General features: G+C 36.9%; 1 protein-coding gene across 2 annotated transcripts in view; it reads right to left on the bottom strand.

Moving 5' to 3' along the window:
• Positions 1-201: 201 nt before the first annotated feature.
• KITLG (KIT ligand) overlaps positions 202-21485 on the bottom strand; it is an 86413-nt gene continuing 65129 nt past the window's right edge. For both annotated transcript variants that reach the window (XM_017659037.3, XM_017659036.3), the window contains 4 exons: positions 13794-13903; positions 13032-13099; positions 11972-12048; positions 202-5438 (listed from right to left, as the gene is read on the bottom strand). In XM_017659037.3, the coding sequence (XP_017514526.1) occupies positions 12009-12048; positions 13032-13099; positions 13794-13903 (218 nt within the window). In that variant the 3' untranslated portion in view covers positions 202-5438; positions 11972-12008. The remainder of the gene's footprint in view (positions 5439-11971; positions 12049-13031; positions 13100-13793; positions 13904-21485) is intronic.

Below are 21485 nucleotides of genomic sequence, written 5' to 3'. Positions count from 1 at the left end.
CGTGATATAAACGTGTTAATTCAACTTTTCATTACCTTCCCTATTTTAGTAACCAATATTTATTAAATTTAAATGATTTATCTCCATATTCAACAAAATCTAGATTAATGAGTGTCCATAAAAAAAAATTTTAGCTTAAAAAATGCTGAACAATGTTGTGAACATGTGTGATAACCTTAAGATATGAAATGACAGGGAAAATTTATGAGAGTGCATAAAATTCTTTATTTAGAACAATAAAGTATATGTATATATAATGTAATTTTGAATTCAAACCTGTATAAAAAAGGGTCAGAACATATACCTATTTTAAAAAGTACACATATAGTATATACACATACACATCACATTTTACAACTTTTAATTAACCTTCAGTCATAATAAAACTATTTAGAATAGTGTTGACATACATTTACATTACAATATGCAAACTTCAATCTATAACTGAACTAGTAATATATCTGTGCATCCATCTAAATGTCTGAATACTTTTCAAGTCCATTTATTTAAAAAATAGTGGCAAGTGGACACAATAATCACACATTCATCCTTAGAATATAGGAGAATTAGGTATTTTGATGGAAAATTTTTGAGTCTTATAGCTCTGTGATCAAATAACTAAAGATATTATGGTTTTAAACACTATCATTTTTATTTTTAAAAACAAGAATGTCAGAAATGGCAGTTACACATAAACTTACAGTGCTTAGGAAACATTTTAGGATCATGAATACCCATTTGAATATGGATTTCTAAAGCAATACCTTGTTAGGAAATTAAAGTACCATTATAAAATCTTATTTTTACATACAAAAGCATTTCCACACTTGTGGAAAGCAGCAACACTAGAAATAATGTGATCAAACACCACAAATGAACTAGTTAGAATTTCAATCTGAATGTTTATATTTTAATGCCAATTTCAAAATTGTTTCAAAAACAAGCTGTCTTACTTTAAAATTCTTATTCCATTTTCCAATTTTAAAATGTAACTTATGGATTACCCCTTTCCAAATGGATTCTAAATTCTTTTTGGCATTCAGAAACTTTGTGAGCATCTTACATTTTCTGCTGTTAGCTTTTAATAAAATGAGAGTATTTAAATGCTTAATCTGGTGTATTTGCAAATGTGATGCACATCTTATAGTGTCTCTTCCTGACTAAAATGTACTCGTAATTTTCATTCTTCAGGAGTGATCCAAAAACATTTAAGCAAAGGAAAAAGCCATCTCTTGTCTAAGTGGTTATCCAATTCACCCTACATGAGACTGAATTTCACTTTTACTAATGGACCCTATTTACATTACAAACAAGAACAGCAATGACTTTTTATGTTCAAATTGCTTATTCACAGAGATCAGAGTTAGATATTTTGTATGGGATAGTTGCAGTGATATTTTATCTTGTCAGTTATATACCAATAGGTTTCATGCCTAAGGTTTGATCTCTAACTTCACCATATAGATAAAAAACTGAGATACTAAGAGGGGAGGTGAATTACCAATATCAGTTAATGTCAGAGTGAGGCTCCTGACAATTCTCCCCCAAATCCATCCCACTATGCCAAACAGCCTTTTGGAAAAATAGTTTTCTTAGTTAAAGAAGAATAGGTAGGGAATGGCTAAAAGCCACATATTGGAATTACATTTTGAAACCAAAACCTAGCTGCAGAAAAACATTAAGAAATATCCATGAATTCTGAATGGATTTTTCTGTCACTTTAAAACTTCAGTTGAATTAGAATACCAAAATATGTCACAAAGTTTCTCCAAAAGTATTTCTATACTCTATGAAATGTATTTAAATCTTACTAAAACCAAACACTTTCATTATGGACATACTTTTTCATTTTCATTTTTCACATTGTTCTTTTTAAAGAGAATAGATACTTATTCCATTATCTTATTGCAAAAGACATTAATTTATCTCTGACTCATTTAAAAAGTGGCAGTGTGGTAAGCACATTAGATTGTAATGAAAAATCTAGCAACACTTTGATATCACCTGGCAGGCACCATTTATTACAGACCAGTTTCTTTATAGACTTGAGTTCTACCAAACAGGTGCAAATTTCCAATCTGCAGACTTCTAAAATCATTTTAAAAGGCAAATTCGAAACTTACAAAAGAGACATATCAGTTACATGGCACTAATTTAAAAGCTGATTTTATGGTTTACAATGTCAGTTTTAAGTTTTTCATTGATGAACACCGATGAAGGATACTCAGAACACATACTGGATAAAATGAAGCAAAGATAAATAAATAAACATATATGTATATATATATAAATGTATATATACATATATATATAATCTCAAAGCAGATATGACACAATTAATTGCCAGGCAGCTAGCATCCAAAATAATGTTCAGAGTTTTTCTATTGTTCATGCATTTTGTTGAACTTCAGTCTTTTAAAAATTGGTAATCCACATAACTCTCAATAAACCAATACATTTAATTAGACAGAATACATCTCCCCCCTCCCCTTGCCTACCATGCCAGATTTCATAACTTGCTGACTTTGCTTAACTCTACTGATTAGGACCATGTCCTTGAGTGTTAAAACCCAGGTACTCGCTTTGAGAACAAAAGTACATTTATCGTACACTCAGTTTCATTAAGTAGCATTTTTTCACTTGCCTTAGAAAATCTAAACCATTGGTGAAATTAACTATTGAGAATTGAGGTGTATCAATCTCAGTCTACAAATACCTACCCACATAACTCATATTAATCTATTTTCCTCAAAACAATCAATGTCACACACTGAGACAGGTCCTTTCAACAGCTGAACTGATGTCTGGTTTTATATACATGAGCTGTGCTGTGGGATACTGAGGAGACTGAGTAAGTCAATGTGGCTTCCCAAAGCACCAGGGTTGTTACCTTAGAGAAATGACTAGTGTTTGAGGAACCATGGAACCTAGAGAAGGAAGGGACTGTAAAAATCATCTGGGCTCTTTGGCACAAGAAAGAGCAAAGGCCATGTAAGTGGAGTCTTATTTCAATAAGCTAGAAGAACTATGCTAGAAATTCTTGGACTTTTGAAATCAGAGGAAAGCTAGAAGTTTTCATGCCAATAATGTTGTCACAAGGATTAAGGTATAATGGACGCTTTAGATTACTTTATGTGTGTGTATGTTCACGATATTTTAAAACAACCTTCATCAATGTAAACCACAAGAAATCACTTTTTGCCTTTAGTCAAATATTTCTTTGACTATTAAAAAACTTGGCAAGGGAAAGTCACATGAAGTCTTACAAGTTCTAGCAAAGTCACATGAAGTCTTACAAGTTCTAGTTTGAAAGTGCAATGTCCATCTTGGAAGTTCCTGACAAATTCACTCTTAGTATGAAAAACACTGTTGCACATTTTAAATAGCAAACTGACATGCATAACTACATAAAGCTCTCATTTTATTTTTAATTCATAAGCTGTAATGAATATAGGGTGCCTGATTTTAAATAAATGGCTCCTTTAAACTAATAATGTTGATTATACTATAAATAATGAAAGCTTCCTGATTCCTTGCATTCTTGTAAAAGCCAAGTGACCTAGTTTTCAACACCCATTTAGCATGTGGGTTTTTCCCTAACCTTAGAATCTAAATATTAAAATTTATTTTTATTCTCTCCCTTGATGGAAATCGAAAATGAGACCTTCATACATTAAGCAAGTTCTCCTAAGTCCCTTTACGTAGCTCTGTAATAGGTTTAGAATATACACATTTTGTAATGTATTTTGCAAGCATGATTTATACACTGAAGCAGAGAAAAGACAGCTTCACCAGGGGAGCCAGACGTCCTCCTCAGCGACTGCCTGGCTGTTGAGTGTTCACAGCTTCTTTGTGCCACGACCCGGACAGCCTCCCCACTGCAATGGCATCATTTTTTTCCCTTAACTTCATTCAATTGATTTAAACTATAAACAAAAACAAAAACAAAACCATTTTTCCATTTCTCCCTGCACTCCCTACCCCCAATTTCTGCAACCATCAATCTCTTCTCTGTATCTATGAGCATGTTGTTTTTTTTTTTGGATTCCACATATAAGAGAGATTATATGGTATATGTCTTTCTCTGACTTATTTCACTCAGCATAATGCCCTCAGGGTCCATTCATGTTGTTATATTTTATTTTATAGCTGAATAATATTCCATTGTATATATGCCACAATTTTATATGCATCCCTTGATGGATGCTATATTGCTTCCATATCTTGGTTATTGTAAATAAGCAATGAACATGGGGATTTATATATCTTTTCAAATTCATATTTTCATTTTACTCAGATAAATACCCAGAAGTGAAATTGCTTTATCACATGGTAGTTCCCTTTTCAGTTTTTTGAGGAGCCTCTATACTATTTTCCATAGTGGTCAAACCAATTTACATTCCCACCAAGAGTGCACAAGGGTTCCCTTTTCTCCACATCTTGCCAACACTTGTTATTTCTTGTCTTGTTGTTATTAGCCATACTAACAGCTGTGAGATGGTATCTCTTTGTAGTTCCGATTGACATTTTTCTGATGATTAATGATGTTGAGCATCTTCTCATGTACCTGTTGGCCATCTATGTCTTCTTTGGAAAAATGTCTATTCAGATCTTCTGCCTATTTTTTAATTAGATTGTTTTTTGCTATTGAGTCATATGAATTCTTTGTATATTTTGGAGATTAGCCCCTTAGCAGATAGAACTTGCCAGTATTTGCCCCCATTCAGTAGGTTGCCTTTTCATTTTGTTGAGACATCACTGTTCTATTCAGTACTGGCTCCTCTGCCTAGATAGGTCCATCCAACCATGTCCAAATGTCTAGTGGGATACTGGGTGAGCATGGTTTATGTCAGCAAGAGACCAAGACCAGACCAGTATCATTAATCACCAGCTATAAGGCTGACATGTGGCCTCCTTCAATCACTTTGTTCCCATCGCTTTTTCTGCATACAGTGGCTGATACTGAGTTTTTTGTTTTATAATCTTTTCTAGATTTCTTTAAGAAAAATTATTACCCCCACTATCCAGTGAAATTTACTTTCAGAGACTGAGACCGTAGACAGCAGGTTATAACTGAAAATAAAGCTATGTGGCTTTTCAGCAATTAGACACTTGTGGAGGCATGCCAAATGGTACGTGCAGTCCAGGACACGTGCTCTCTCTCCCTTTCAACATCAATTGCAATTGTAAACGAGACCACAAGTCCCTCATGCCTTTAGAACAGAGTCCCGTTTGGTGCGATTTCTTCTTTATAGATGACCAATTCAGTGCCGGTTTCACAGTAAAACATTTTGTTTCAATCATCCATTTTGGTCTGAATTATCCATACAGTGATGGGTATAAGTAAGAACAGATAAAGATGCGGTCTGTCACTCCAGACAGAATATGAATTCGTTTATAGCTGCTTCATTTATGAAGCAAACATGAACTGTTACCACCTAAAGAGGAAAGAAAAAAGAGCAATTATGGCTTACCTGCTTTCTACATTCTTTTCATTCTCAGAGGCTGAATTCATATAACCACAGAACATATAATATACTTACAATATATGTTTCACTTACACAACCTAAAGGAACTAGATGAATATTTTCCTAGATACAATGATCAGTCCCTCTCTATTATTCTTGGTAGCATGTAACATTATTTGAAATGATCTTACTGCCTACTGACTGTCTCCACCCATCAGAATGTAAGCTCTTGTCTGTCTTTTTTGCTGTTGTTACCAACACCTAAAATAGTGCCTGACACAAAGTATATACTCAATAAGTATTTTTCAGCATAAGAATGGATGTTGAATACCCTATAGCTTTCACACTGCTAGTATATCACAGATTATCTCCATTTGTGGTGAGACGGTTACCAACCTAGTAGCCTTGAGTTTTGCCTATCAAGGCTATGAAAAGGTAATAGACATGTGGTGAGGGGAGAGGGTTTATAAGACAAAGGCAGTGTCTAGAAGGGGAGAGGTGGAGAGGGATGGAGTAGCAAGAGATATTTGGGGCAGGTGGAGAAACTGGTTAGAGGTCACCAACAGCCTGGTGGCCACTGAGCAGTGCCAGTATCTTGACTAACTAGCCAGGTTCTAGCAATTACTTCTTCCAACTGAGGAAACAGCCATAGCAAGGTCTCACTCAATACTGTCAGCCAAAAAAAAAGACAGAGATGCTGGCACCACATCCTGACAAAGCCTCTGGGGAGGTTCATTTGGTCTCATCATGGCTTATTGTACTTGCTGAAGTATGAAAGCCAGACTTTTAGTTCCTCAGGTCTGGTGTTAACCACTGAAAGTTGGACTCAGCTTTCAGATTTTTCAACTTTGAAGTGAAGTATTTGTACATCTGTCCTTAACATTTTGAAAATAAAGCGTGGTTAGAAAATCAAAAGGGAATCTACACACACACACACACACACACAAAGCAAAAGGGTGTATATTTTTTTCAAAAGTCATGAATAATTTGAAACCCTAACTTAATCAAGTAGGGAAGCCAGGTTGGATATCTATTTCTAATTTTGTCCTTGGACTCTTAGTAAAGAAAATAAACTAGAAGGTTGACAATTTTTCCCACAGAACAAAATTACAGTTTTTATAATGATACCCTGGATTCTAGCAACATCATGAAATAAACAGTATAAGCATTATTATCCCCTCATTATATTTGAAAAAAAAAAAGAATAGAGATAAAAGACAACTGACTCACCCAGGAACCTACAGCTAGTTAAATTGCAGAGCTGAGTCTTGAACCTACATCTAATCCCTTCTAATCCTCTGGACTGCAATGAGTCTACAGAAAAAGAGATCAAAAACAAAATCTCCAATGCTCCAGAAATTTTTAGAAAATGTCTGCTAAAGTGTCACAGGTCTTGCATTTTCTAACCAACCATTCCCAAGTTCTGTGCTCTAAATGACCAAGTTTGTCTTGAGCCCATCTGAAAGGAAAGGAGCGACACACAGCAGCAATTCACCGGAGAGTTCCGCTTTATTAGGGAAAGGTGCTGGGTTATATAGGAAGGGGCATGAATTGATTGAGGTGTCACTTCTACGGGGCTGGTGGCTGTTGGCTAGGTGCTGGGACTGGGAGGGGGGCGAGAGGTGATTGGGCTTCAGGTGGCGCCGGCGGGAACTGAGGACCCCGAAGAGAAGCCGGAAGTTTGCCATCTTACTGGTGGGGACCCTTCACCATCCATATTCCAACTCTAGGATATATTATTTTCTGTCTTAGCTCAGGTCTATGGGAAACTTCCATGTTGTGTTTATTTTATGAATCTTTCCACCAGCCTGATTATAATAATAATTACTTTGTATACTTAGCATGCTGGGGTAAGTCAACACTGTTGAGTGTCTACAAACTCATCCTATTTACTGTCAAACAAACTGAGCTTTCTCTGTGACCACACTGTCCTTTTCTAAAGGTCTTAATTAAAATTCTTTGTAGTTGATTCCCAAATCACAAATACATTATTTTCAGCCCTGACTGTTCTCTGAATTTCCAGTCTAATATATTTGGCCACTGGTCAGTGTTTACTAATAGTTCCTTCTTTTTAATGATATCATCTGATTAGTCCCCAAATCTTTGAGTAATGTCAAGTCTCACATCCTATCAGTAGGTAGGATTTGTTGATTTGTTTACTGTAGTGTCTCCAAAATAGTTTATGCCTTCTTATTTCCATGACCCTGACTCTAGTTCAGGGGGTCATTCTCTGACATCTTTTTTTGAAGATTGGCCTCTGGCATAGGCTCCCTGGTTCCAGCTGACCTCTCCCATCCATCAGCCACACCAACATCACGATTACTTTCCTAAACCTTTGCTTTAACTGTATCACTCCCAACTTCCCTTAGCCCTCCAGCAGCTCCTTGTATTACTCAATACAGTACTGATGCCCACCCTTTCTTCTTGGCATTTTAACCCTTTATGTGTGACCTCCCCTGGAGCCCAACTGTACAGCCTGATTCTTGAGCACAGCCCTTTCTTTTGGCCTCCCTGACTTAGTTTAGGCCAGTGGCAGATTTGAATTACCCCTTCCCTTTTGCTAATGAAATTTTACCAATCATCCAAGATCTAGCTCAGTACAAATGCTTCCTATAACACCTACAAAAGGAAGCCTTTCTCCTATTGCTACTGATTTCTTTCTCCTTCCAAAACAGGCAATTGGTGAATGGTGCAATTTTAAGAGATGCCATCCATGCCAGCACCCAGAGGTATTCTGACAGCGTAACCTGTACAACCACCATCTCCTCTTGCCTTTGGTCTCCTACTGCAATTTCGTTGTAAGCTCCTTTTGTTGCTTTTTAAACTATGTAAAAGTCCAGTTTCCTTTTAAAAACTGGTTATTATGCATATGTCTTGTTTCCTTTTGGAGGTTATAAGCAATTTGAGGACACATTAGGTTACATTAAGCTTTGCACCCAACAGTGTGCCTGCTAGAGTTTGTGAGAAGAATAAAGAGCACAATTTTTTACAATATTCTCTATTTCCTTCTCTTAAACTATGCTACATACAACCTAATAAGTGAAAAATTCTTGTGGGATACCACACACGACTACTTGGCATTAGGTCATTGACTAAGTAGATTTTTAACTTTTGTGTAGATTATTTTCATGTTTGATGTCAAACATGGCCTTGGTATATTTTCTCTTAGGATCATTTTTTTTTGGTTGTTCCTAGTTCATTACCTTAACTCCTTCCATGTTATTTCCTTGTATTTAAAGTACAAAATCTCCTTTATTTTCCCATTACAGGTTATTTGCTCATAGTACTAACTATTCCATGTTTTCTATTCTGATGTCCCAGGATATCTCCTGAGTTAATTTCATTTAGTTAATGAGACTTTCATTTTAGGGAGAAATCCTTGTCATAAATCTAAGTCATCTTCTGTATTTCTTGTTAACCAAGAAAGTGACTATAATCCAAATTATATATAATTTTAAAAATATATATTACAACTCCATATTTCATTTCTACCTTGGTACTTTTTACTACTGTTACTCTTATTTCTTGTCAGATTTCCTCTTCTAGCATGTCATAATCTGTTCTCCCAAACCTTTCCCTCTACCACACCCATTTCCTCAAATTGTCTTTAATGTTCTTTGGCAGGTTTTAAACCTCTGTTGGTATAGAGCCATGCAAAATCTTTATATGATGGGCACTCGGTAAGTGATCACAATGGCTACATATACATTTTGACGTAGTGCTCTGCAGATTCTTAATAATGAGCTGGTTTTCTTTTCTCCCTTTTTCCTATCTTTCCCTCAGCTTTTGACTTCTTATTTACTTCAACGTATACAAGCCCATTTTTGTTTTTATTTCCATAAATTTTATTCTCACATTGCAGTTCTCTGAGATACTCATTCATCTCCATTTTTCCATAAGTATTTATCATCACTTGCATGCATAAAGCATAACATAAATAGTTTAGTTAGATTCCTAAATGAAATTTAGAAACAAATCCTTCCCTTCAAGTGCTTATGGTTTAGAAGAGGACATAGAATGCCTATACATAAGCATAACTGTGACATCTTACTAATATATCAGGATTTCATTAGTATGTTATATGAAATGTTATATGATATATAATTAGAGGGCCAGAAAGAGAGAGATGACTTTCATTTGGGAAGTCAGCTTTCTGGAGGTGGTAGTATCTGAGCTGAGAGTCTTGAGAAAGCCTTGCAGAGATGATGTGTAAGATACTCTATGAAGGAGAATGACATTTCTTCATTCATTCTGCCACCCATTTCACACTCTATTTCTAAACAATTCAAAGTTCTTTTTTTTGTCACATAATTCAATTGTTACCTGAATAGTAACTCATAATTTAAGAAAGCTAGTAATTTCCTATATAGTTGTATTTCTACTTCCTAGGCACACTTTACTGTCCCATAAACATACACACAAGATCAATATAAACCCTATTTCACTTTTTTAAAAAGATTAAACAAATTTTTAAATATTATTAATGTAAGAACACTTAATGTAAGATGTACCCTCTTCAGTACTATATAGCATTGTCAATTTGTAGGCAAATGTTGTATAGCAAATCTTGAGAACTTACTCATCTTGCAAAAACAAACAAACAAAAACAAAACCCATACTTCAGAAAACTATCTTCCTGACCCCTTGGTTAAACTTTCATTTTGGGTTTATAAATTCACTCAGTCATTCATTCAATAAACATTTACAGAGAGCCTATACTGCATAGGCAACAGGTGAGGTGCCTGGAAGGAAAGTAAGAACCAGGCAGATTCAGTTCTTGTCCTTGAATGGTCCCTGACTTGAAGACTTGACCGTGGTTGCTTTAACAGGCCAGCTTTTTTTTCTCCTAAACAAGTACCCTGGGTTTTCCCATCATAATCTATTTTCCAAATGTCACAAGACAAATGCCACAAATTAAAAACCACATGATTAAAGATGTGTGCTCAAACAGGCATCCCAGCAATGCGATGCAAAACCAAACAACAGAGGACATTACTTGAGCTTTTAAGACTCAATTAACCATCTTGTGTGTGGTTTGTGGATGTCTGGCTTACAGGAACTGAGATGGCACATGGAGAAGAAATGGGCTCATGGAGGGGTTGAAGGGCATAGAAATAGGTGTCTAGGAAAAAAAGGTGACTTCAGATTGGTGAATATTGCTCCAGACAATAAAAAGCATCAAGTGCAGGGTCTATTCATTTTTATTATTTGATAGAGAACATGAGCCTGAAGAGGAGTGAGGATGGGGAGCAGAAAGAAGAAGAGGTGCAATTTTTATGTTTTTGGACCTGGTGCTTGAGGGCATGATTAAAGGCAAAGAATGAGAAAGTCCATGTCATAGAAAGGCTAAAATGTTTAAGACAATCTGGCATAATTATTATTACATCATGTTACCTTGGGTTGTTGAAAAATGATGTTCTGTAAAGATAAAGAGAGCTCCTGGAGGAGGCAAGCAGCTCTCTGATGCAGTTTCCCTGGGAAAGGTTTAATCTGGAGATAAATCTTTGAATCTGGGACAGAAGTGAAAGCCAGAAGGACACTGACCTGTCAGGAAAAGGTGGTACTCACCGCAGCCTGTATCTCTCATAATGCAGGAGAGTGAGTGGTCTGACAATGAGGGTGCAGAAAAGAACTGAAGATTTAGGAAGATGAGAGAACAGTCATACACTACTGTCATAAATATGCTTGGGATTCCATGGGCATAGCAAAATTAACAGCTAGTTAGCAGAATGAAAGTGAGAAGAGCATGAATTGGTGCTGAATCAAGTTAATGCTATTTAGGGTGCTGCCTCCATAGCATCTACAGCTTGGAAGCCAAGGAAGTAGACAGGAAAGGAGACATGAGCATCAGTGCCTTCTGGCCATGTTTTCTCACTCTCCTTTCTTCCACAAGCCCTCCACAGACCCCAATAATCACAGCGGGTGCCTGTCACTGGCTTATACTTACTGCACCCTCGGCTTTGGCCTGTGATGAAAAACAATTATTACCAGTTATGTGACAAGTGGCACTTTATCTTTATAATTTTCCTCTCCCCATTATAAGATATTTTGACTTCTTTACCTTAAAATAGCAGAGATATAGTTTTGCTCTAAATGCTCTAAATGCTAACAAATGAGATACTTTTCCTATCTTGTCATACTAGTCACACCTAATTGGAATTGGTTTTATGTATTCTCCTCTATTAATATTTTATTTTAGTCCTAGTTTGCTCTATTCCCCTTGTGTAAATTATTTCCTGGCCTCAAAAATAGTAAACATTCAACTGTTAAGTTTTTTGTGTTATCTCCTATACAAGATGAATCCACTAATCAAGAATAACACTGATTGCCTTTCAAAACTTGAGAACACACAATGAATTAGATTTGTACAATTCAGTTATGTAACTCCTTCAACTAACATACTGACAGATTGATAGAGGACAATAAGTTTTGTCTGAAAATACTGATGTCTAAGATGCTATATAGTTCTTGTTAATCTTTCAGCTTGAATCCTAAAAACTTACCAGTGTACGAAAGTAACAGTGTTCACACAAGCCACAATTACACTTCTTGAAACTCTCTCTCTTTTTCTTGCAACATACTGAAAAACAACAATTAGAATGCTTATTTGCACATGGAGAGAGATTCTGAAGTACACCATCATCTGGACATTGTAAAAGGCAGTTTTTATGCAGTAGGAAAAGATCAAAAAATTGAGTAGGAACCTTACCTTCATAAGTATTTCTGTGAACAAGACTTACTCTGCCTCAGCACAGTTTCCCTAAGTGGGGAACATTCCCTATGCATATACACATATTCAAAATGCTTCTATGCACTTAATTATGTGAATATGTATACATACAGTCCCCATATGAAAGTAACATGCTGAAGGAAAATTATAATGATATAAATCAAAATATTGGGCAATATGGGGTAAGGTTTACAAAAAAGCAGTCTGGGTCAGCTCATTAAATGAAAAGTACAATTTTTGTATTTGGCTTTGGAGAAGCTACTGGATAGGGTGGAAAAAAGTTAAGGGTTCTGACAACTAGAGAGAAGTCAAATATATTAAAGCATGCAAGAGAAATCCACTACTGTGGAGCTTAGAAACGCAAAGGAGAAGAAAGCCGCTATGGTAACTCAGCCAGTATGCGGGCTATGGGTGAAGATAAAGACTTGCTAAAGAGAGAGCTGAGTTTGGGAGGAGACTGGGAGGGAGGGCTCAGTGTGTCTTGGCAATAGTATGGGAAAGGAGAATAAGCAAAGGGGCCTGCAGACTCCACGGCTGGGAGTCTGAACGAAACACTGCTGCATGTGGAAATAAAGGAGAGATGACCCCTTTTGGTATCCTAAGAAGGCTTACGAAGACAATTATGTGAAGGTATTCTACCGGTAATTGGAGATGTAGGCCTTAAAGGAGAGTGAGACGTCAAAAACTGTGGGTAATTAATTGGTGGGACACCAGTTGGAAGCTGACCTTCTGACAGGAAACAACTTCTCCCAGATGTTATGAGAATGTGCACTGCATGCGAAGTGGCAATGTCAAGCATATTTATTATGTACACATTTAGCAAAACAAAATACCTTATCTCATTATCCTCTTCATTAATCTGTATATTTTCAACTGCCCTTGTAGGATTTGGTTGTTTCTTCTGGGAAAAGAAAAGTGATAATATATATTGTGAAAGCATCAACAAATGGTATGTTTAAAAGGTAAACTGGTTTCTGTTTTTATTTTTCTGTCAAGAACTCCAACAGCTTTTTCAGCATGTAGCATGTAAAATATCTTTGCAAAAAAAATTATGAAAAATGCACAGTATGATCAACTCAGTATCTTCAAGATGTTGGAAGTAAAGAAACAAAATCAAAGATTTAAATACTAATCAAGTTGGAAAGGCATTTCAAAAAAGCTGAATCTCCATGATTTAGCACTTTAAAAAATTTCAGATAGGTCTCAATCAGAAGAGAACAAAAGAGTAGAAATAAAAAAAAGCAGGTAATACAAGCAGCATTTCTATCTGCCTTTAGGCCCATCCTATGACAGTCAGCAAATTTTTTCCTTTTTATATTTAGTTCAGGCTATTCAAAACAGTTCCCATTTCTTCCATGTGCATTCTCAGCTAGAGGAATTATCTCCAAAGCATAATGAGGAATGGGAGAGCCCCTCTAAATTTTGTGGAGACTCAATTAAGGTTGGATGTAACCTGTCTTGCTGGTTTCTTACAGAATCCTTTCTCAGAAAAAGGCTGCTTGTGAATCCTTCATGTAAATATAATATGAACAAATAAATACATAAAGTTCAGAAAGTTTCTGATCAAGAAAAAAATAAGGAGTAGCAATACATACCTTCCAGTACAATGCTCCAAAAGCAAACCCAATTACAAGAGAAAAGAATGCTGGCAATGCTATGGCTGCCCATTGTAGGCTGGAGTCTTCCATGGAATTTAAGGCCTTCCCTGCAATGTAAACAGCACAGTGGTGAACACAGCACATCCGTGCCAGGGGGTTGGATCTTAACGCTGCAGTTGTTGCCAACTGTTTCCATCATGTACTCTTGACCTGTTTCCATTTAAAATATTTGAAATGCTGATTTTTCTGCTGTGTATTGTTTTGGGACAATAATACAAGATTGTGTAGTCACCAAAAGATGAAGAAAAGAAAGAAACCCCATAGACAGAAGGATATGTGACTCAGGTAATGTCGAGTTGACACATAAGGACTCCAACAACAGATTCCTGAAAATGATTTATCCTATCAAGCAAATCAATCTTCTATGCCTTTATCTTCTAATACCTTTTCATGTTTGCACTCTTGATGTTTTACTAAGACATTTTAAAGAGGACATTCTGCAACCCAGATCAAGGTCTATATGCATTAAGCTATGTTTGGGCTGCTACAAATATGAAGTCATTCTACATACACTGTGGTCAGAGTGTTTTTAGTAATCATGCTGTTTCACTGTCATATATTCAGTCTACATTTGTTGGATACCAGGTAATGCCCAGCACTGTGCTTGGACTAATGGTCTGAATTTTCAGAAGTTCTGTGTTGGAAAGCCTGAGACTATCGAATATTTCTCCCCATTTCTTACTCTGAATAAGTAACGTGCTGAGAGAGAACACATATGAGATTCATTTGGGACAACTTTCTCGACCCTGCTTCACTCTTCTATGAGAAACTGAATGATTCATGAAGTAAAACACCTCCCATAGGGTCTCTTCCTCCTAACACAAAACTCAGAACATTTTGACAGATTTTTATGTTACGAGGAACAATTTAGCTATTTGAGACCCTGGAACACGTGGGCCAACTTGTAATTGTTAAACTCTGAATTCCTTTGAAGATGTCACAAATTTAGAAATTATATTTTGATCCTCTAATTGTTGAAAATGTATAAACTAATCAAGGTGAAATGACTGTTATGGCTGTAATATTTTGCAATGGTATTTGGGTCACCATGTCAGCCCTATGGTCATCCACTGAACATATGAAGAAACTTAAGTACATGATGTAAGAGAACCAAACCACTGTATGTGTATCAACATTTACAAGATAAAAATAAACCCAAAGATTTAACCTGAGAGTCAAGAAATAAATATTATTTACTAAAGTGATTTTTTAAAATAAATCTGATTTACTGTAGTGAATTGAGAATTTCCCCACCACTCGTAAACTGGGAAGAAGAAATTCACTAATTCTATGATTCCTATTTTCAAAGAAGCTCTGAAGCTCTAATTCAAAGAAGTTTGTCCGTCGGGTAAGATTCCTCAAGGGAGGAACAACCTAAGACAGGCACAGTCGCAGGGGGGCCATCAGGTGAGAAATTGGGGATCAACAGAGGTGAGGCTTAGAACCTCTCCCCCACTGTTCTGAGAGAAATCTTCTGCATCCATGGATGTTTTATTGCCCTTGTCTAGCTTGGATTAACACATAGTCTACAGGCACACACCTGATCATCTACATTTGCTCTCTTACAACACTAAACTATGTTTTCTACCTTTATCTTACATCTACCAACCACTTCAGCAGTTTATTAAAAATAATAATAATAAAGAGAGAAATGTGGTATCCACATATAAATCAAGTATAAAAATCAAACGAATATTCATATTTGAACTGACTGTTTATAGTTCATAATGCATGATCAAAACCGAAAGTTTCTGTGATGACTGCCCTTGTACTGTTCACCATGTAACTTATTCACTATGTAAGAATTTGTTCTCCATGTAAGAACTTGTTTGTTATGCTTCAGAAGATTGGAGACTGATGAAAATTAGGCTTGGGGTGGATTAATGATTATACATTGAGCATTGAGTCCCCTATACAGAATTTTATTGTTGTTAACAACCATTTGATCAATAAATAGGAGAGATGCCCTCACAAAAAAAAAAAAGTACACACTTCCAATTGTAAAATAAATAAGTAACCGGGATGTAATGTATAGCATAAGGAAAATAGTCAAAATATTTTAACAACTTGGTATGGTGATAGCTGGTACCTAGAATTATCATGTATATAAATGTTCAATCACTGTGTTGTACACCTGAAACTAATGTAATACTGTGTGTCAACTACCCTTCAATAAAAAACAATTATCTAAAAAAAAGAAGTTTGTCCGTGTGCTCACATGCATGGTTGTGTGTTTGGAGAGGGGGTTAGCGCGTCAGGAGTGGTCCTTACACATAAGGGGCAGAGGGACTGGGCAGGTAAGTGGGGTCTTCCATTCACATATCTATAAATAATTTGGCTCTTTGTGCTTATATTCCAGTAACGTGTTTGAATTCTCCTTGTTGGCCAACCCATTATAGTCCACACTGTCTGCTGGGATTCTTGGTGTGTGGCTGTGATTTCACCAAGTGAACTTGAGGGGCCCAAATCAATGTGTACAGAGCAAACAAAGAACGCTACTGATACTCTGTCCCCAGTCTCCAGCAGAAAACGAGTGATCCAGGATGGTGCTTCAGAGAACTCCATTATCTATGGGTGGGCAGCCAGATGCCCTGAAATCAAGGCTGCAGCTCCTGTGCTTCCTGTTCTATCAGAAAGCCAGAGCTTGAGTTGTGCCATTCAGGCCACAGGAAAGACCACGCCCACTTGTACTAGTGACAAGCGGAAGGGGCTTACTGGAGAGTGGGGTGTCTGAGCTCCCTACTCAGAGCCGTTCTCAGGGAGGAGGCCAGCCCCTGTGGGAGGTGTTCCAGGCAAAGCCAGGCTGGATGGGAGGCCTGGCGGAAGAAAGCTCACTGAGCTCCCTCACGGTACTGTGACTTTTTAACTACTTCAAAAGTTCCACCCCTAGGACTATGATCCCAAACAAAGTCCTGGAATCTGACTAACACCCAGCAGCAGTGCTCCTGCAGGAGAGAGAGAGAGACCTGGTGAAAGCTAGAAGGAAAAAGGGACCGTAGGAACTGAGCTTCGCCTCTAACAGAGGTCAATGTTATTTTGCTTTTACTATTTCTCTTGTTAATGCAAATGACTTAAGAGCCAGGCCTTTGGTTTTCTCCAGTGATTCTTCTATACTGCTTTCAGGGAGAGAAAAAAAGGTGTTATAAGACAAGCTTTGCCTACACCTCCAGGGCAAGAGCCCCGATACTTGCTATGCTGCTGTCTGATAGGGAATAGTGAGACTTAAAGTGTAGGCCCCAAGGCCCATACAAAGGGAATCTGGGGCCCCAGCCTAAGCCAGTCAAAGCTTTGCTTTAATGTAAAGATTGCCCCTGAAACCTTCTGGGGCTGGGAGCTCATCTGGACAGGATTTGAATTACCCTAAATTACTGGGTTGTTATCATATCAACTGTATCTCATTATTATGAAAACTGTCCAAACTGTGAGAACTAACTTGTTTGGCTGGTCTGATTATCCTGATCTGTAAAAATATAGAAAAATACAAAAAACTGTGCTACTACTTTGCAGAGCTCTTTGTTTAGAGAGTCTGTTTGTGGGCACCATGTCTGTGAACAAGGATTTCTTGGTGCTCAGGAAACCCTTCCTTGTTTCAGTTTCAGAGTTCACCATAGGCTTGCCAAAATCACTGACCCACAGGCCTAGCACATGTAAAGGGTCTAATAATGATGATGGACATATACATTTAGCACAGCTCCAAATACCTGTGTACTAACTCACTTAAAATTCACAGAAATCCTATGAAGGGGGTTTTGGCTGGGGAGTCCAGAGAGACTAAGTAACTTGTCCTAGGTCACACAGCTAGCGAAGGGCTAGAGCCAGATATAAACCCAGGCAGTCTGACTCAAGACTATCCTTCTAGAAGGCCTATAAGGTAATGTCAAAGTAAGGTTTTCTTCCACAGCACTTAAATACTGGCTGCAAGGTTCTCAAAAACATTTATTAAAATATCCTTCTAGCTAGGTATGAAGACTATTACTATTACCTTGAAAACACAGCTTCCTTTGGGTAACTTGTATGCTTTTATATTACCACATGGTTCTTCCTGATAAGCTATGGAGAGGCAGCTCACATCTCTGGACTACTCCTTTATATGTTCTGGTTCTCTGGCCTGCATGGCTGCCACTTTTTTGGGTTTTACCCCTGAAAACTACCATGCTTACTTCAAATTTCTCAAGATTTTTCTTCTACAGCATTTAAATACTATCTGCGAGGATCATCAAGATTTTTTAAGCATCCTTCTAGCTCAGTATGAAGACTATTACTATTACTTTGAAAATGCAACTCCCTTTGGATAACTTGTATGCCACTATTTTGGGTTTTATCTCTGAAAACTAGCATGGCATACTTACTTCAAATTTCCATGATCCTACTCCCAAAAGTCTTACCTTTTTTATGCTACAACTGAAAACATTTACATGTTCCTATTATACATCTAATATGTATAATAAAATATACATTATAAAATACCATGAGTATTTTATTTGTCTGTTTTTCTTATGAAAATGCAAGCCCCATAAAGAGCTAGTGTTGTGCACGAGAATCTAAGTGCCATATTTAGGAGTGACATTACCTGGCCAAAAGGTGATTATGCAAGACCTGTATTTTTTTCACAAAAAGTAAGAAAAAAAAGCAAACAAAAAAGGTTAGCCATTTGTTTTGCAATTTAAAAAGTACCTTTAGACTTAGAGGCACAGGACTGAATTGATATTTTGCATTCAGTTTGTCTTACAAAATAAGTAGGAAAGACTTTTGCTTCCAACCATGATGGTGGCAGATTAGCCTTCCCAACCTAAATAATGAGGCAACTATTTTCAGATATTAGCCAACAGGCCGTACAATAGTGTAATCCAAGAGGCAGCAAAATAACAAGGAAGCCCATGACTGTCCTGATTTTCTGGCTGGGCGGTGCCTTCAGACTGAGGTGTGGCAGATAGAGCGCAAGCAGGGCTCAGTAGCCTGAGATAGGGAATCAGGAATGAATGAAGTTCAAAGCTGCTCACATGGCTGGAGTTTGTGGGGCAGGGTTGTTTGTCAAAAATGAGCTGTATAGAGAAGGAGCGCCAGAAATTTCTGGAGGAATCTCCATAAGTCATTGGCAGAGTAATAAGATGTATAGGCACAGGGTGATATTCCACAAACCTGACAAAAAACTATGTCCAGAAGCTATGACTGTCTCAGAGCCTCTAGCAGTCATGAGACACTAAGGAGTTCAGCAAGAATGGAGAGATTTTTCTAGGCACTCAAGAGATATCTCAAATTCCATGCCTTAGAGGGAGGACAGAGAGTAGCCTTATTTCTAAGAAAGCTTATAAAGCAACCTGAGAAGGAACATAGAGCCAATTTGCCAGTAATGGAACTGCCTATTAGAATAAAACTCAACAGTCTTTAAAAGTATGCTACCAAATCCAAATGCTCAATAACACAGTGTCATAATATCCAGGATATATTAGAAAATTACTAGTTATCCAAAGGGAAATGTGACCCATATTAATGGAAAAAGAAAACAGTCAATAGCAATCAAAAGATTTCAATAGAAATTGAGGTTAGGACATAAGATCTTTAGAGCTTCATAATTATATCCAGGGGTAAAAATATATCATCAAAGTAAATATGCAGGTAGAAAATCTCAGCAGAAAACTATAAAATATAAAAAGGATCAAGTGGAAATTCTACAATACAAAATTAGAAATGAAAAAAATGCGCTGGACCCAAACCAATAGAATGTCTAACACCAAGAGTGAAATCCAAGGTAAACTATGGACTTTGGGTGATAATGATGCATGAATGTAGGTTCATCTATTATAACAAATGTACCACTAAGGTAGGGGATGTTGATAATAGGAGAAGTTATACATGAGTGAGGGTAGGGGTTATGTGGAAAATCGTTGTATCTTCCCCTCAATTTTGCTATGAACCTTAAAGTGCTGTAAAAAAATAAATAAATAAAGACAATAAAAAATGGCAAAAAAAAAAAATGTACTGGATGACCAATTCAGCAGATTAGAGATGGCAGAAGAAAGAGGGAACCTGAAAACAGGTATGCAGAAATTACTCACTTTGAAGAATAAAGGAAAGAGAGGTTGAAAAAATAAATGAATTAAATCTCCATGATCTGTGAGATGATATCAAACTGCCTAATGTATGGTGCTTGGTATATGTGTACAGGAAGACCTCAGAGATATTGCAGATTTGGTTCTAGACCACTGCAATAAAGTGAATATTGCAATAAGGTAGATTAAATGAAACTTTTGGTTTCCCAGTGCATATAAAGGTTATGCTTAAGCTATACTGTAGCCTATTACATATGACATACCATGTCTAAAAAAAAACCTAAATTAAAAAATACTTTATTGCTAAAAACAATAACTATCAACTCAGCTTTCAGAAAGGCATTCTTTTTGCTGATGGAGAGTCTTGCCTCAGTGTTGGGTGGTACTTGATGAAGGTTAGGGTGGCTGTGGCAATTTCTTAAAATAAGACAACAATGAAGTCTGCCACATTGACTAAATTTCCTTCCCTGAATGATTTCCCAGTAGCATGCAATGGTATTATGATACATTTTACCCCCAGTAGAACTTCTTCCAATAGGAGTTGATCCTCTCAAACCCTGTTGCTGCTTTATCAACTAACTTACATAATATTCTAAATCCTTTCTTGTCATTTCAACAATTTTCACAGCATCTTTACCAGGAGAGTCCATCTCAAGAAACCACTTTCTTTGCTCATCCATAAAAAGCAACTCCTTATTCCTTAAAGTTTGCAGCTATTCAGTCACATCTTGAGGCTCCACTTCTAATTCTAGTTCTCTTGCTCTTTCTACCACATTTGAAGCTACTGCCTCCACTGAGGTCTTAAACCCCTAACAGTCATGTATGAGGGCTGGAGTCAGCTTCTTCCAAACTCCTATTCATGCTGATATTTTGACCTCTTCCCATGAATCATAAATGTTCTTAATGACATTTAGAATGGTGAATCTTTTCCGGAAGGTTTCAGTTTAGTTTGCCCCAATCCAGGAGAGGAGTCACTCACTGTCTATGGCAGTTACAGCCTTATGAAATAAGACTTGGAAGTTAAAATTAATCCTTGATCCACAGGCTTAAGAATGGATGTTGTATTAGCAATCATGAAAACAATATTAATCTTGGTATATATCTCAATCAGAGCTTGTGCTCTGATTGCTACAATTGTTCATAAGTAGTAATTTTTTCTCTGAGCAGTCGGTCTCAACTATAGACTTAAAGTATTCAGTAAACCATATAAACAGATGTGCTATCATCCAGGCTCTGTTGTCCCAAGTATAAAGCACAAGCAGAGTAGATTTAGCATAATTCTTAAGGGCTCTAGGATTTTTGTAATGGTAAATGAGCATTGGCTTCCACTTAAAGTCACCAGCTACATTAGTTCCTAGCGATAACCTGTCCTTTAAAGCCAGACATTGACTTGTCTTCTCCAGCTATGAAATTCCTAGATGGCATCTTCTTCCAATAGAAGGAACACTGACTCTATTTTGAAATTCTGTTGTTTAGTGTTAGCCACCTTCATTAATTACTTAGCTCTATCTTCTGGATAACTTACTGCAGCTTCTATGTCAGCACCTGCTGCTTCACTTTGTAGTTTGATATTATAGAG

Source organism: Manis javanica, chromosome 10 (genome assembly GCF_040802235.1).
Source record: "Manis javanica isolate MJ-LG chromosome 10, MJ_LKY, whole genome shotgun sequence".
Taxonomy (NCBI): Eukaryota; Metazoa; Chordata; class Mammalia; order Pholidota; family Manidae; genus Manis; species Manis javanica.
The sequence above is the reverse complement of the archived record's forward strand: the minus strand, read 5'-3'. Positions and strand labels throughout refer to the sequence as shown.